The sequence below is a fragment of the Chiloscyllium plagiosum genome, chromosome 7 (assembly GCF_004010195.1).
Source record: "Chiloscyllium plagiosum isolate BGI_BamShark_2017 chromosome 7, ASM401019v2, whole genome shotgun sequence".
NCBI classification, from domain to species: domain Eukaryota; kingdom Metazoa; phylum Chordata; class Chondrichthyes; order Orectolobiformes; family Hemiscylliidae; genus Chiloscyllium; species Chiloscyllium plagiosum.
Window position 1 is genome coordinate 50,628,800 of NC_057716.1, and position 12,983 is coordinate 50,641,782.

Below are 12,983 nucleotides of genomic sequence, written 5' to 3' on the forward strand. Positions count from 1 at the left end.
TTGTTGGGCCGAAGGGCCTGTTTCCACACTGTAATGTAATCTAATCTAAACTGATGCACAAGTCCTCAGTGCTATTGCCAGAATGTTGTCAGTTGCCTTTGCTGTATCCAGTTCCTTCTGCCATGTTTTGATACCATGTGGAGTGAATCACACTGCTCAAAGACTGGCTTCTGTGATGTTGGGGACGTCGCAAAATGAATCATCCACGTGGCTCAAATGGCTAAAGATGGATACAAATACTTCAGACTTGTATTATGCACTAATGTGCTGGGCTTCCCCATTATTGAGGTTGGGGATATTTGTTGATCCTCCTCCTCCAATGAGATGTTCAATTGTCCAATTTCATTCACTGCTATGTCGCTAGACTGCAAAGTTTAGAACTGATCCATTGGTGTGGAATTGCTTAGTCCTATTTAGTGCACATTGCTTTCATTGTTCCACATGCAAGTAGTCCTGTTTTATATCGTCACCGGGTTGAAAACTAACTTTTAGGTCCATCTAGTGCTGCTGCAGGAATTCTCTCCTGCACTCTTCATTGAATCAGGGTTGATCACCTGCTGTGAAGATAATTGTAGAGTATGGGATATAGTGATCTATAGGGGTACGGACTGTGACCAAACACTGGGGCATTTATCTCTCCACCCCAGAGGCTCCCTGCCTTCATTCCTGATGAAGGTCTTTTGCCCGAAACGTCGATTTTCCTGCTCCTCGGATTCTGCCTGACCTACTGTGCTTTTCCTGCACCACTCTAATCTAGATTCTGATTTCCAGCATCTGCAGTCCTCACTTTTGCTACAATTCTTTTTGCCACTGATGACCCTTCTCATGGATGCCCAGTTTTGAGTAGTTAGATCAGTTCAAAGTCCATCCAATTTTGCATACTCATAGTACTACACAGCATGATGGAGGGTGTCCTCAGCATGAAGACAGGACTTCATCTTTACATGGAAAGTGAGATAGTCAACCCCTACAATAATGCCAAATATGGACGCAGCTGTGAAAGGTAGATTGGTGAGGATAAGATCAAATCAAATTTATTCATGTGTTCATTCCCTCACCACCGTCACCAACACAGTGTACAAGCTGTGCCCTTCAGCATTCAGCCAGTTTGGTCAGTAGTGGTGCTACTTAGTCACACATAACAATTACCATTAAAGTCCCCCATCCAAAATATGTTCTGAGTTCTTGCCACTGTCAGTGCTTCCTCAAAGTATGTTTCAATATGGAGGAGTATTGATTTGACAGCTGGTTGCGGGTGAGGTTTGTGGTTAGTAGGTGGTAAGCAGCAGGAGGTTTCTTCATCTATGTTTGCCATGAGAATTTCTGGGGTTGGAGACAATGTTGAGGTTTCCAAGGGTAACTCCTTCCCAACTGTGTTTCACTGTGGGTGTTCCACTCTTCTGGATTTGACCTGTTGTTGGGACAGGACACACCAAGTGATGCTAAAGGTTTTATATGTGTCACTGTCTGTTAAGTATGATTCTGAGAATATGACTATCGCAGTCTGTTACTTTACTAGTCTGTAGCACACCTCTTCCACTTTTAGTACAAACCCCCAAATGTTGGTAGGGAAGACATTGCAGGGTGAATTGGGCTATGTTTGTCATTGTAAGTTCTAGAGTCTAGGTTGTTACCAGGCGGTCTATTTGGTTTTCTTTATTTGTTTAAACATTGTTTCTGGCATCAGCACAATTTTATTTTGTTTTTTTTTCCAAATATTCTGCCTAGAAAAAACTAGTTACCTCAAGGTTTATGATCACAGTCATTTTCACAGTCATTGGTCATGTCACCCTTACCCTCAGCTGTAATACGTAATGGATTTCAATAGGCACCTCCTTAGTGAAATGGAGACCTTGAGGATATTCTTCCTCCCTGAAGTTGTGGAAGGAGAATTGCGCCTTTCAGACCTGGGGTTTACTGAGTGATCTCCCTCTGTCCGGTTGGCTGCCTACACCCCCACCCCCCCCATCCTCTTCATCCCCAACACCTTCTTTCAAATGCTCATTCTTCTCTATCTTGACTCTGCTCACTCAATCTACATAACCAGGTGGATATAAATATTGCACATGTGTCTAGGAGCAAATAGTCTGAGCAGAATCTTTGAAATGAGGGCCATTCTTGCATGTACCAAATGATTTGCTTTGGACTTCAACATAAATGATTCTTGAAATCACCAAACAATTGATGTACAGCATGGAAACAGACCCTTCGGTCCAACCCGTCCATGCCGACCAGATATCCCAACCCAATCTAGTCCCACCTGCCAGCACCTGGCCCATATCCCTCCAAACCCTTCCTATTCATATACCCATCCAAATGCCTCTTAAATGTTGCAATTTTACCAGCCTCCACCACATCCTCTGGCAGTTCATTCCATACACGTACCACCCTCTGCCCGAAAAGGTTGCCCCTTAGGTCTCTTTTATATCTTTCCCCTCTCACCCTAAACCTATGCCCTCTAGTTCTGGACTTCCTGACCCCAGGGAAAAGACTTTGTCTATTTATCCTATTCATGCCCCTCATAATTTTGTAAACCTCTATAAGGTCTCCCCTCAGCCTCTGACACTCCAGGGAAAACAGCCCCAGCCTGTTCAGCCTCTCCCTATAGCTCAAATCCTCCAACTCTGGCAACATCCTCGTAAGTCTTTTCTGAACCCTTTCAAGTTTCACAATATCTTTCTGATAGGAAGGAGACCAGAATTGCACGCAATATTCCAACAGTGGCCTAACCAATAAACCTGTACAGCCGCAACATGACCTCCCAACTCCTGTACTCAATACTCTGACCAATAAAGGAAAGCATGCCAAACGCCTTCTTCACTATCCTATCTACCTGCGACCCCTTTTTTCAAGGAGCTATGAACCTGCACTCCAAGGTCTCTTTGTTCAGCAACACTCCCTAGGACCTTACCATTAGCAGGATATGTCCTGCTAAGATTTACTTTCCCAAAATGCAGCACCACGCATTTATCTAAATTAAACTCCATCTGCCACTTCTCAGTCCATTGGCCCATCTAGTCCAGATCCTGTTGTAATCTGAAGTAGAAATCAATCAACAATTAACCAAAGAGAAGTTGATGGTCCCTTTAACTGGTAGTTGGGAGAGGTCTTACCTGCTGCTGGATGCACAGTCAAGAGAGGTGTTAGCTGACGTTTTGTGGTTTAAAATGGTATTGCTAACATTAAACCAGCATCATTTGGTGCATCCTCCCTGCAGTCATGTTTACCTTTTCAGCAAAGTGACATCCTGTATGGGCAGTGCCTGAATTTTGTGTGCATGCTGTATGTGTTATTTTGGAATCAAAATGACAACTATAGGCAAAAGTATGGACATTGCACAACTGTCAAGTCTAGAGTTAACCAAAGTGTGAGGGTTTTGGCAGCAGATGAGCTTGAAGCAGTGGTAGTGTCAAACATTTTTAAAGAAGTGGAAGGTGGCAATTGCAATGATGAAGCAGATATATAGTTGGGAGTTCATTTATGGCCAAATACGATATGGATTTTGATGCATTTTGTGTCAGAAATCCTCCATTGAATATTCAAGTGACACAAATCTGGGACAGCTTTTCATGTGTGGAATTTTGAGAATGATGTATTTCTTTTTATTGATGATTTCCTGCACTGATCTGAACTCTGAAGTGCAGTCTGTTTTTAGGACACAGGAGCTGCTAATACTACTGGATCTTTACATGCCTCGTCTGTATGCTACCTTTGTCTATTTGTAGCTGAATATTATTTTCTAAGTGTAACAGAAAGATTTTCTGATCTACTAATAACAAAATGGCAGTTTACATCATTAAGGCATAGCAACACAAACAATGTTATCAGCAACTGCAAGCTGTCTGCAGATTTTTCAAGCCACTTCCCGCAGTACCATATGTGGGCGTCTGCTCTTGTTCATGGGTAATAAATGCCTTATCCTCAGCTTCCAATTATGGCAGCAAATAGCTGCTCAGTGTGACAAAATGGAAATGGTGTTTAGATGTCTAGTTGCTAGATGGCAGCAAATGGCTGCAACCTATGGTTAATGTAGTGACACTAATGAATTCTGAGAATTAATTTTCAGCTAAGAAAGCCTGATGAAGGCTGCCAGAATGTCAAACAAGATAAGAGAGTGACTGTCACTAGAGTTTGAGTTTATTTGTTTTCTGCTGGTTGGTGATTGTTCCTGACCTCTCAAATTGCGAGATGGTGGTGTGATCTACATCATAAACAGCCTGGCTGATGTTGCATATTAACTAAACAAATTAATGATTGCATATTGCATAATTTAACTCTAAAATTCCATTCTTTTAAAGTAGAACCCATTATTTTTGTTTTTCATAAGGAAAGACGATATTTTTCAATAAATTGTATGACAATTAAATAATAAAAAACAATCCTATAAAACTCACAGAATCCAAAATGTAACTGCTAATTTTGTGGTTGGATAGAAAATGAATGTAGCTGACTCTATATATACTGCCCATTGTATGCAAGTTGCTGCTGATCAGGTCTCTTTTTATTAAATGTAATTATTTTTCAAATGTTTATATATCCTTTAAACATTGGTCCTGACATGTAGTAGTTGGATGCTGTAATATACATTGGTGGGAAGAATAAACAAAATAATTAATTTCTGTGCCTTATTGATATATGTTATCAAATGTATTGGAAAAAGTGGATAAGTCACTTTTTCACTTTTACTGTGGCAAGTTGCAGTGTACAGTAATGAGCACAAACACACCCAGCAAGTCCTGCTTACATCACTGCCAGGAAAATGCTGAAATCAATGTGTGAGAGTGATAGCTAACTCATAAACTGTAGCTTTAAAGCACACAGAGGATGATGTGGAATATCTGTATAGGATAGGGCATTAGGGTGATTGTGAAATTGGGCTAAAGGAGCAACTAATGAAGCTTGCTACTTATCACTTGCTGGTACACTCGTAGTTCAAGAAACTAGATCTTAACTCTCCTTTAATGGTAGGTGAAGCTTCGGTAATGATATAAATCAGATCTGTTTCTATGTACAGTATAAACTGTGCTTGTTCAACTTTTAACCATGTTCTGAAATAGAAAGCTAGAAGCATGATATAATAATTGCATTAGCAGAAAAGCTTGCAGTCTACAAAACTATTTTAAATGCAAATTCTATCTTGTAAAAGATTTTGAAATGTTTGTGAATGTTGTTATTTTCCCATCTTAAACAACAGCCGATTGAAGCCAAAATATCACTGGCAAATCAACCATGCAACTTTGAATTTATCTGCATTTATTAGAAAGCAATATAATATCAAGTTCAGCAATACTAGTGTCCTAAATTATTGATTCAGGTTTTAATGTCTAAGCTGTTAAAATTATTTTATGATTGATATTTTACCATCTTTTAATTATTGTAAATTTTGGCTCTTCAACTTTCTGATTTTGTTAATGACTCTAGTAAAATGATGCAAAACTGATATTGACATAATTTTCCAAGATTCTTGTAGGGTTTTGAAATTATTTTATTTGGGTTTATTGGATAATTTAAAAGCACAAATATTTTCACTATTAAAATCCAATAATGTGATTAGATAGCTTCAAGCTTTGTATTGTACGTTCTTATTTTCCGTAAGATATTTGAATATATGTTTGTTCTTGCACAGTATTTAAATGACATGTTTGTTCAATATCTCTATTTGTCATTTTCTGTTTTTCTTTAGATGTCTGATTAAGGACTTTGAAAAGCGTCCATCAGTTGCATACTTGTTGCAACACCCATTTATTAAACAATCTCATGGGAAAGATATAAGCCTACAGTTGCAGTTGGCAAATCTAGTCAAAGTACAGCAACAGGAATCCTCAGCAAATGGAAGGTATGATGCAATGATATAAATGTAATTTTAATTGAGATATTTTATAATCTAAAACTAGTAGCAATAACTGATATATATATATAAATTGCATTTCACAACCAGGTAATACAAATGCATTGTTACAATGTTCATAAGGTTTTGATTTGCAAAGGGAACATAGTTCAGACCAATCATATAAAAATTACTTTCAAAATGATTAAATGTGCAATTCTATACATTGTTTGCATCACCGTTATATATTTGCTGGTGCAGAAAGTTTTTGTTTACAGTTGTCTTGCAGTGCTTATTTATGACCAGTGAGTGGCAGGATGCAACTGCTGTTGACGAAAGGATATTTTGTGGAATATTTTCAAAACACAGTGACCGCAAAATATAGCTCAGTAGTATCCATAGTTTTAATGCTGCAGGTGCCGTTTTGATGCCAAAGTGACATTCATGCTGCATGAGTCCTCCCCTGTGCGATCTGTAACTGGACACTATTTTGTTGGGGCCATGAGCACGATGGTTTAGGAGTGGTGCCTGATTTATTTCAAACAGGCAGATCATGACATCAGTCAGCATGTAATGCTGATGTAACTGTAGCATTGCTATTTTCAAATTTGCTGCTCTAAATAATGCCCTCGCTAAATCTTGCACCGCTGGACCCAAGTTCAGCAGCAGGAGGGAATCCAGCTAGCATGATATAAAGAGATAATTAACAACTTCCAGGTTTACTGTTGATTGATTCTTAGCAGCTTTGTTTGTATCTTTTGGAAGTGCTGAGAGTTTGTTTTGCTGCTATTCAAGTTGGCCAAGTCAATGGTAGTGGGGCTGCACATGGAGAAGTCCTCAACAGGAAAAGAACAAAGTTGTATTTATTTGACCTTTCATAACTGTCAAATATCCCAAACTTTTTTACGGCAAATACAGCAATTTTAAAAGTGTAATCACTGTTATATGTGAGAAATACAGCTGGTGGTTTTCACACACCAGCTGTTCTGAAGAAAGGTCAATGGAGTTGACACATTAACTCCGTTTTCTATTCACAGATGCTGCCAGACCTGCTGAGTTTCTCCAGCAATTTCTGGTTTTGTTTGTTTCAGATCTCCAATACCTACAGTTCTTTGTTTTATTAAATAGGCTTCAATGAGATAACTCTTGATTATCATGTTTTGCTTTTTTATTCTTTTGTGAAGAACTTTGGGATGTCTTATTTCATTAATGACGCTATGAATAAAAACAAAAGCACAATTTTAGCCAATGTTTTTCAACTAATTTCAGGAGCATTGGGGGTGCTGCTGATTGCACAGCAGTTATAAATTTCATCTGACCTGTGAACAAAGGATACTTTTTCTGCTGGTGGCATATATGCTAACATTCTAATGAATGTAAGGTAGTTATGTACATGAACTGAGACACAACTATTATTTAACATTATCATGTAATCTTGAACTTCATTTATTGCTTAATTTGTGTAATCTTTGATGAAATTGATATACTTATTTACTTGTAGTTATTTATTTAAGATTGCATTGTTTGCTTTGGTTAAGTAAATTATGTGTGAAAGACTCAGTCTATCAACCGTAGTCAGTTAACTTGTGTGCAAATTTGATTATGGAGAATAATCATTTTTATCCATTCACTGGACATTGCTTTTATATTTGCTTTAACCAGGCAAGACAGCATCTATATGAGAAAAAGTCGCATGAGAGCATCAAAGCGTACCAGTCGAAACATGACTGATGACTTGGTCACCCTTGAATTCCTAGATGAGGTATGGTTATCAAAAGTGTTTCTTGGTTTCAAGTGAATATCACTAACTTAATAGTACAGTCCTAATTTTATGAACAGTTTAGTCAGGAAAAAAAGCAGAGAATAATATACTACAGATGCTAGAAGTCTGAAATTAAAAATAACAAATACTGGAAAAAATGAACAAGTCAGACAGCATCATTGATCAAAAAAGTTATCTTGACCTTTCACATTGTCCATAAACCTGATCTGCTGAATATTCCAGCATTTTGTTTTTATTTAATATTACAAAGAAATACAGTTTGGATTGAGCTATAGTTTCATAAGTAGAATAGTTCTGAGCAACTCTCAGGTATCTGGCATTAAGTTTCTTAGTGGTAGTTTTGAATCAGGTGAACAATTAATGATAAAAATGAAATACTAGCTCACAGGTGTAAGCAAGTAATCAGAAAAGCTAATGGAATATTGACTTTTTATTTCAAGGGGGTTGGACTATGAGTAGGAAGTTCTTATTGCAATTGTCCAAGGTGCTGGTGAGACCACATCAGAGTATTGTGAGCTGTTTTGGTTCCCTTATTTACGAAAGAGATCATTTCATTGGAGGCAGCTCAGAGAAGGTTCATTGAGATGATCCCTGGTATGGAGAGATTGTCTGATGAGCAAAGGTAAAAGAAGTTGGGAGTGTACTCACTGGAATTTAGGAGAATGAGAGGTGATCTCATTGAAACAAATAGGGTTCTTAAGGGGCTTGACAGGGTAAAGCTGAGAGGATGTTCCCCCTCGGAGGAGAATCGAGAATCAGAGAGCATAGTTTAAGAATTAAGGGGTGCTAATTTAAGTCTTAGATGAGGAGGAATTTCTTCTCTTAAGAGGGTTGAGTGTCTTTGGAACTCCTTGCCACAGACAGCTATGGGGACAAAGCTCTTGTTTTTATTTAAGGCTGAGATAGATAGATTCTTGATGAGTAGGGGAATCAAGGGGTTATGGGGAAAGGATAGGAAAGTGGACCAGAGGAATCATGATCCTGTTGAATGATGAAACAGGCTTGAAGGGCAGAATGACCCTTATGTGGAAATGATATGAACAATGAGGGGAAGTTCAATCTGTGTTAACTTTGTCTCCTCTCAGTTTTATTTAAATATTGATGGACATCTTGGGTTTGGTAAGAAAATAGGACTGAGGAGCAGAAGTAAGCTATATGGCTCTTTAAGCCCTTACAAAAAAAAACATCTGAATAGTATTATTGATTTTAAATGTGGTGTTCAATGATTTTTCACAAGACCATTTTGGGTGTTAAGAATTTGCACCTTACTGGTTATTCTTTAATGTTTCCTGGAATGTTTAATTATAGTTCGAGAAAGTCATGATTTTCTTCATTTTTTAAATTCAATAACAAGGAAGCAAATATGTCAGATGTCACTCTATGAAAAAGTTCAAATGCCAAAAAAAAAACACAAGATGCATTGTTTAATCAATGGAATAAGATCGAATTCCATCTTGGGGGAAATTTGTTTTGCCATGTGTTCACTTATACTTCCCATCATTTCTTCCTTGATATGAAAACAAACAGCCACTGCAACTGCAGGGGATGTGTTCACAACCCATGTAGTTGTCATGCTTGTAAAGTCACTGACAGGATCGTTGCAGCATTTGAGTAATAACTTCATACTTCAGAATAAGTTTACTTAGTGCAGCAACTTGGTGTCCCTGAAACAAATTGTAAAACCAGAGACCCAAAGGAGCTCTAATGAAGAGCCCTTCTGCCCTATTCGTAGAGTCATAGTCTTAGCAAAGTACTGCACAGAAACACACATTCGGTTCAACTCATCCACGCTGACCAGTATCCTAAACTGATCTAGTCCTGTTTGTCAAACTTTGGCCCCTATCCCTCTGAACCTTTCCTATTCATGTACCCATCGAGATGACATTTAGCTATTGTAATTGTACCAACCTTTACTACCTCCTCTGGCAACTCATTCCATACAAGCACCACCCTCTGCGTGAAAATGTTGCCCCTCAGGTCTCCATTAAATTTTCCTTCTCTCTTTAAACCTATGCCCACTAGTTTTGGACTCCCCTACCCTGGGGAAAATACCTTGTCTATTCACCCTTTTGGTGCCCCTCATGATTTTATAAACCTCTATATGGTCGCCCCTCAGCCTCCAACACTCCAAGGAAAATAGCCCTAGACTATTCAGTCTCTCCATATAGCTCAAACCCCCAAACCCTGGCAAGATCATTTAAATCTTTTCTGAAGTTTCATAACATCATTTCTATAGCAGGGAGACCAGAATTGAACGCAGTATCCCAATAGTGGGCCTAACCAGTGTCCTGTGCAGTAGCGACATGATCTCCCAGCTCCTACACTCAATGTGCTGACCAATAAACGCAAGTGTACCAAATGCCAGCTTCACTATCCTATCTACTTGGGACTCCACTTTCAAGGAACTATGAACCTGCACTGCAAGGTCTCTTTGTTCAGGAACTCTCCCCAGGACCTTACCATTAAGTGTATAAATCCTGCCCTGGCTTGCCTTTCCAAAATGCAGCACCTAACATTTATCTAAATTAAACTCTATCTGCCATGCCTTGGCCCATTTGCCCATCTGATTAAGATCCCTTTGTACTCTGAAATAACCTTCGTTGCTGTCCACTATACCACCAATTTTGATGTAATCTGCAAACTTACTAACCATACCTTCTGTATTCACATCTAAATCATTTAAATAAATGACAAAAAGAACAGTGGACCCAGCACTGATCCTTGCAACACACCACTGATTGCAACACACCACTGCAACACTCCAGTCCGAAAAAGCCTCCACCATCACCCTCTGTCTCCTACCTTCTAGCCACTTTTATATCCAAATGGCTAGCTCTCCCTGTATTATATATGATCTAACCTTACTAACCATGTGGAAACTTATCAAACATGTTGCTAAGTCCATATAGACAATATCAATTGGTCTGCCTTGATCAAACTCCTTTGTTGCTTCACAACCACTCCTTGAGCAAAGTGACGAGATGAGATGGCCAGGCAGTGGTAAGATGGAGTTGCTGGGGGAATGGGAAGTCCAAGGTGGGGTTGAGAGGAACATCAAAATGGGGTGGTGGTGAAGGAAGGGGAACAGAGAATGGATCAATGAGGAGTAGGTGTGTAACAATGATGTCAGCAATACCAATCTCATGTTCTAGTACAGTGGTAGGAGATAAGTGTTTTGATTTACACCTTTAAGTGAATTTTCACATGTTGGAAATGAAACCTTGCCAACAATTAGCAATCATAGAAAGCATAATCTCCACAGTTGGAATACATTAAACAAACTTGCAATTCAACAAACTGACAATAGACAATAGGTGTAAGAGTAGCCCATTCTGCCCTTCAAGCCTGCACCACCATTCAATATGATCATGGCTGATCATCCTTAATCAGTATCCTGTTCCTGCCTTATCTCCATTACCCTTGATTCCACTATCCTTGAGAGCTCTATCCAACTCTTTCTTAAATGACAGAATAGAAGAGATGAATTTTTGATTGTGGAACTAAAACCAGCTGTAAAATGTTCGCTCTGTCTCAAGAACGAAAAACACTTGGTGATAAGATGAATGAAAAAGAAACAACAGGACACTGAAGCCTAAGTACAACTGAAATTTTCTCTAAGGATTCAACTAAATAAGTGTGGTTTGGGGTTAAACCTTGCACCTCAAGCACAACCTGTAGATTTTGATCATTATATTCCTTTTATCTTAATTTTGTACTGGACCCGATGCCTTTTTAACTTTGTAACTTTGTGTGTACGCTTGATGTCTCATCTTTATTATTTTGATCGGGGTTAGCAGATAAAAAACTTATTATTTTCTTCATTCAAGAAAACCCTGTAATTAGCCTCTTGCTTCGATAATGGGAGTTAGTTCATGACATTTTAATTGGAGAGAGGTGTAACTGTACTCCAAAAAGAACACATATCTTTGTGGCTGAATGGAAGATTACAAAGAGTGTAGCCAATTCATCCCTTGCTACAGTTCATTATAGGTCTTAACTACTGATTTTGCTCATATTTCCACAGCAGGCTGATTTCTTGATTTGTTTTGTCAATAATGTGGAAATATCTGTGATGCTATTGATCAAGTTATTAGGATCATTATATGCAGTAGGAGGGGCTAGGTTGTGCAGAGCAGGTCTCTAAGACTACCTTGATTGTTTTCACTTTCATGCAGAGGTAGAATGGTCATCATTCCGTTTGGCAATTATGTCAAACACTGAATAGTTGTTAAGAGTAGTTGCATTCTGATCTATTTGAAATGTATTTATTTTTTTAAATTAGTATTTTATGGATGCACTTGTAAGGTTGGCATTTATTTCCCATCTCTAATTGTCCTTGAACTGTGTGACTTGCCAGGACATTTCAAAAAGCAGTTAAGAAGTAACCACATTGTTGTCAGTCTGGAGTCTCTTGTACACCAGACCAGGTATGAATGGCAGATTTCCTTCCCTAAAGGACATTACTGAACCAGATGGGCTTTTACAACAATGGGCAGCGGTCACCTTTAGATCAGCTTTTTATTCCCAATTTTTTACTGAATTCAATTTTCTGCCAGAGTATGACTTAAATCCAAGTCCCCATAACATTAGCTCGGGTCTCTGGATGACAAGACCAGCGACATTACCATCATGCACCACTTCCCCATAAATCTTTCAGCTGGTAAAGTGTATCACTTTACACTTCAGGGCTGTTTGTACCAGCAGCTGCCTTGTGTTGTATTCTCTTTGATTGTGAAATTGATGATGATAATAATGAATTCCTGTGCTACTGTCCAGACATGTGGATGGCCAGAGTTTGTGAAACAATCTTGCAGCAGCCAACTGGTCATGGAGGGATAGAATATATAGACCATGTGCAGAATGTGGAATGTGCCAGATATAATTTTGAATTGGCCTTCATGCCTTTGTTATAACTGGTAATGTTAAATGCCTGGCTTCATATATTTGGTTGTTCCTGCTCTTGCTACTGAATTGTCTGTGTTGATGAGAATGCCACTTATTCCATGCTTTCTGTTCAATTCTTGGTGGTGCTGGAAAAAAATGGCACACAGGTTGAAGTTGCACACTGAAGAAGCTATTGGAGGTGAAGGGAGCTAACATGTGCTAAAGTATTGAACTATTTAAAGTGTTCTGAAGGTAGTCCTTGATAAGGATATTGATCATATTGGGTAAACTGAAATTTTGTTAGCATAACTGGATTTCTTGAAGGAGGTAATCCTTTCTTTTGAGAGGCTGTGGAGCAACCCGAGATGATCCCTTAATGTAGACATGTGGAGAGAATTCAACAGGGGTTATCAGATCTTAAAGTCCAGCTCTATGCAAATTTCAGAAGCAATATTAACCTTGAAGCTGATGATAACTGAGTTGTTTATT

At 38.7% G+C, this 12,983-nt stretch overlaps 1 protein-coding gene across 4 annotated transcripts in view; it reads left to right on the plus strand.

The window, feature by feature from the left end:
* The window catches only part of myo3b (myosin IIIB), a 577,679-nt gene that overhangs the window by 175,963 nt on the left and 388,733 nt on the right, over nt 1-12,983 (plus strand). For all 4 annotated transcript variants that reach the window (XM_043693701.1, XM_043693698.1, XM_043693699.1 and 1 more), the window contains exons 9-10: nt 5,684-5,836; nt 7,490-7,589. In XM_043693701.1, the coding sequence (XP_043549636.1) occupies nt 5,684-5,836; nt 7,490-7,589 (253 nt within the window). The remainder of the gene's footprint in view (nt 1-5,683; nt 5,837-7,489; nt 7,590-12,983) is intronic.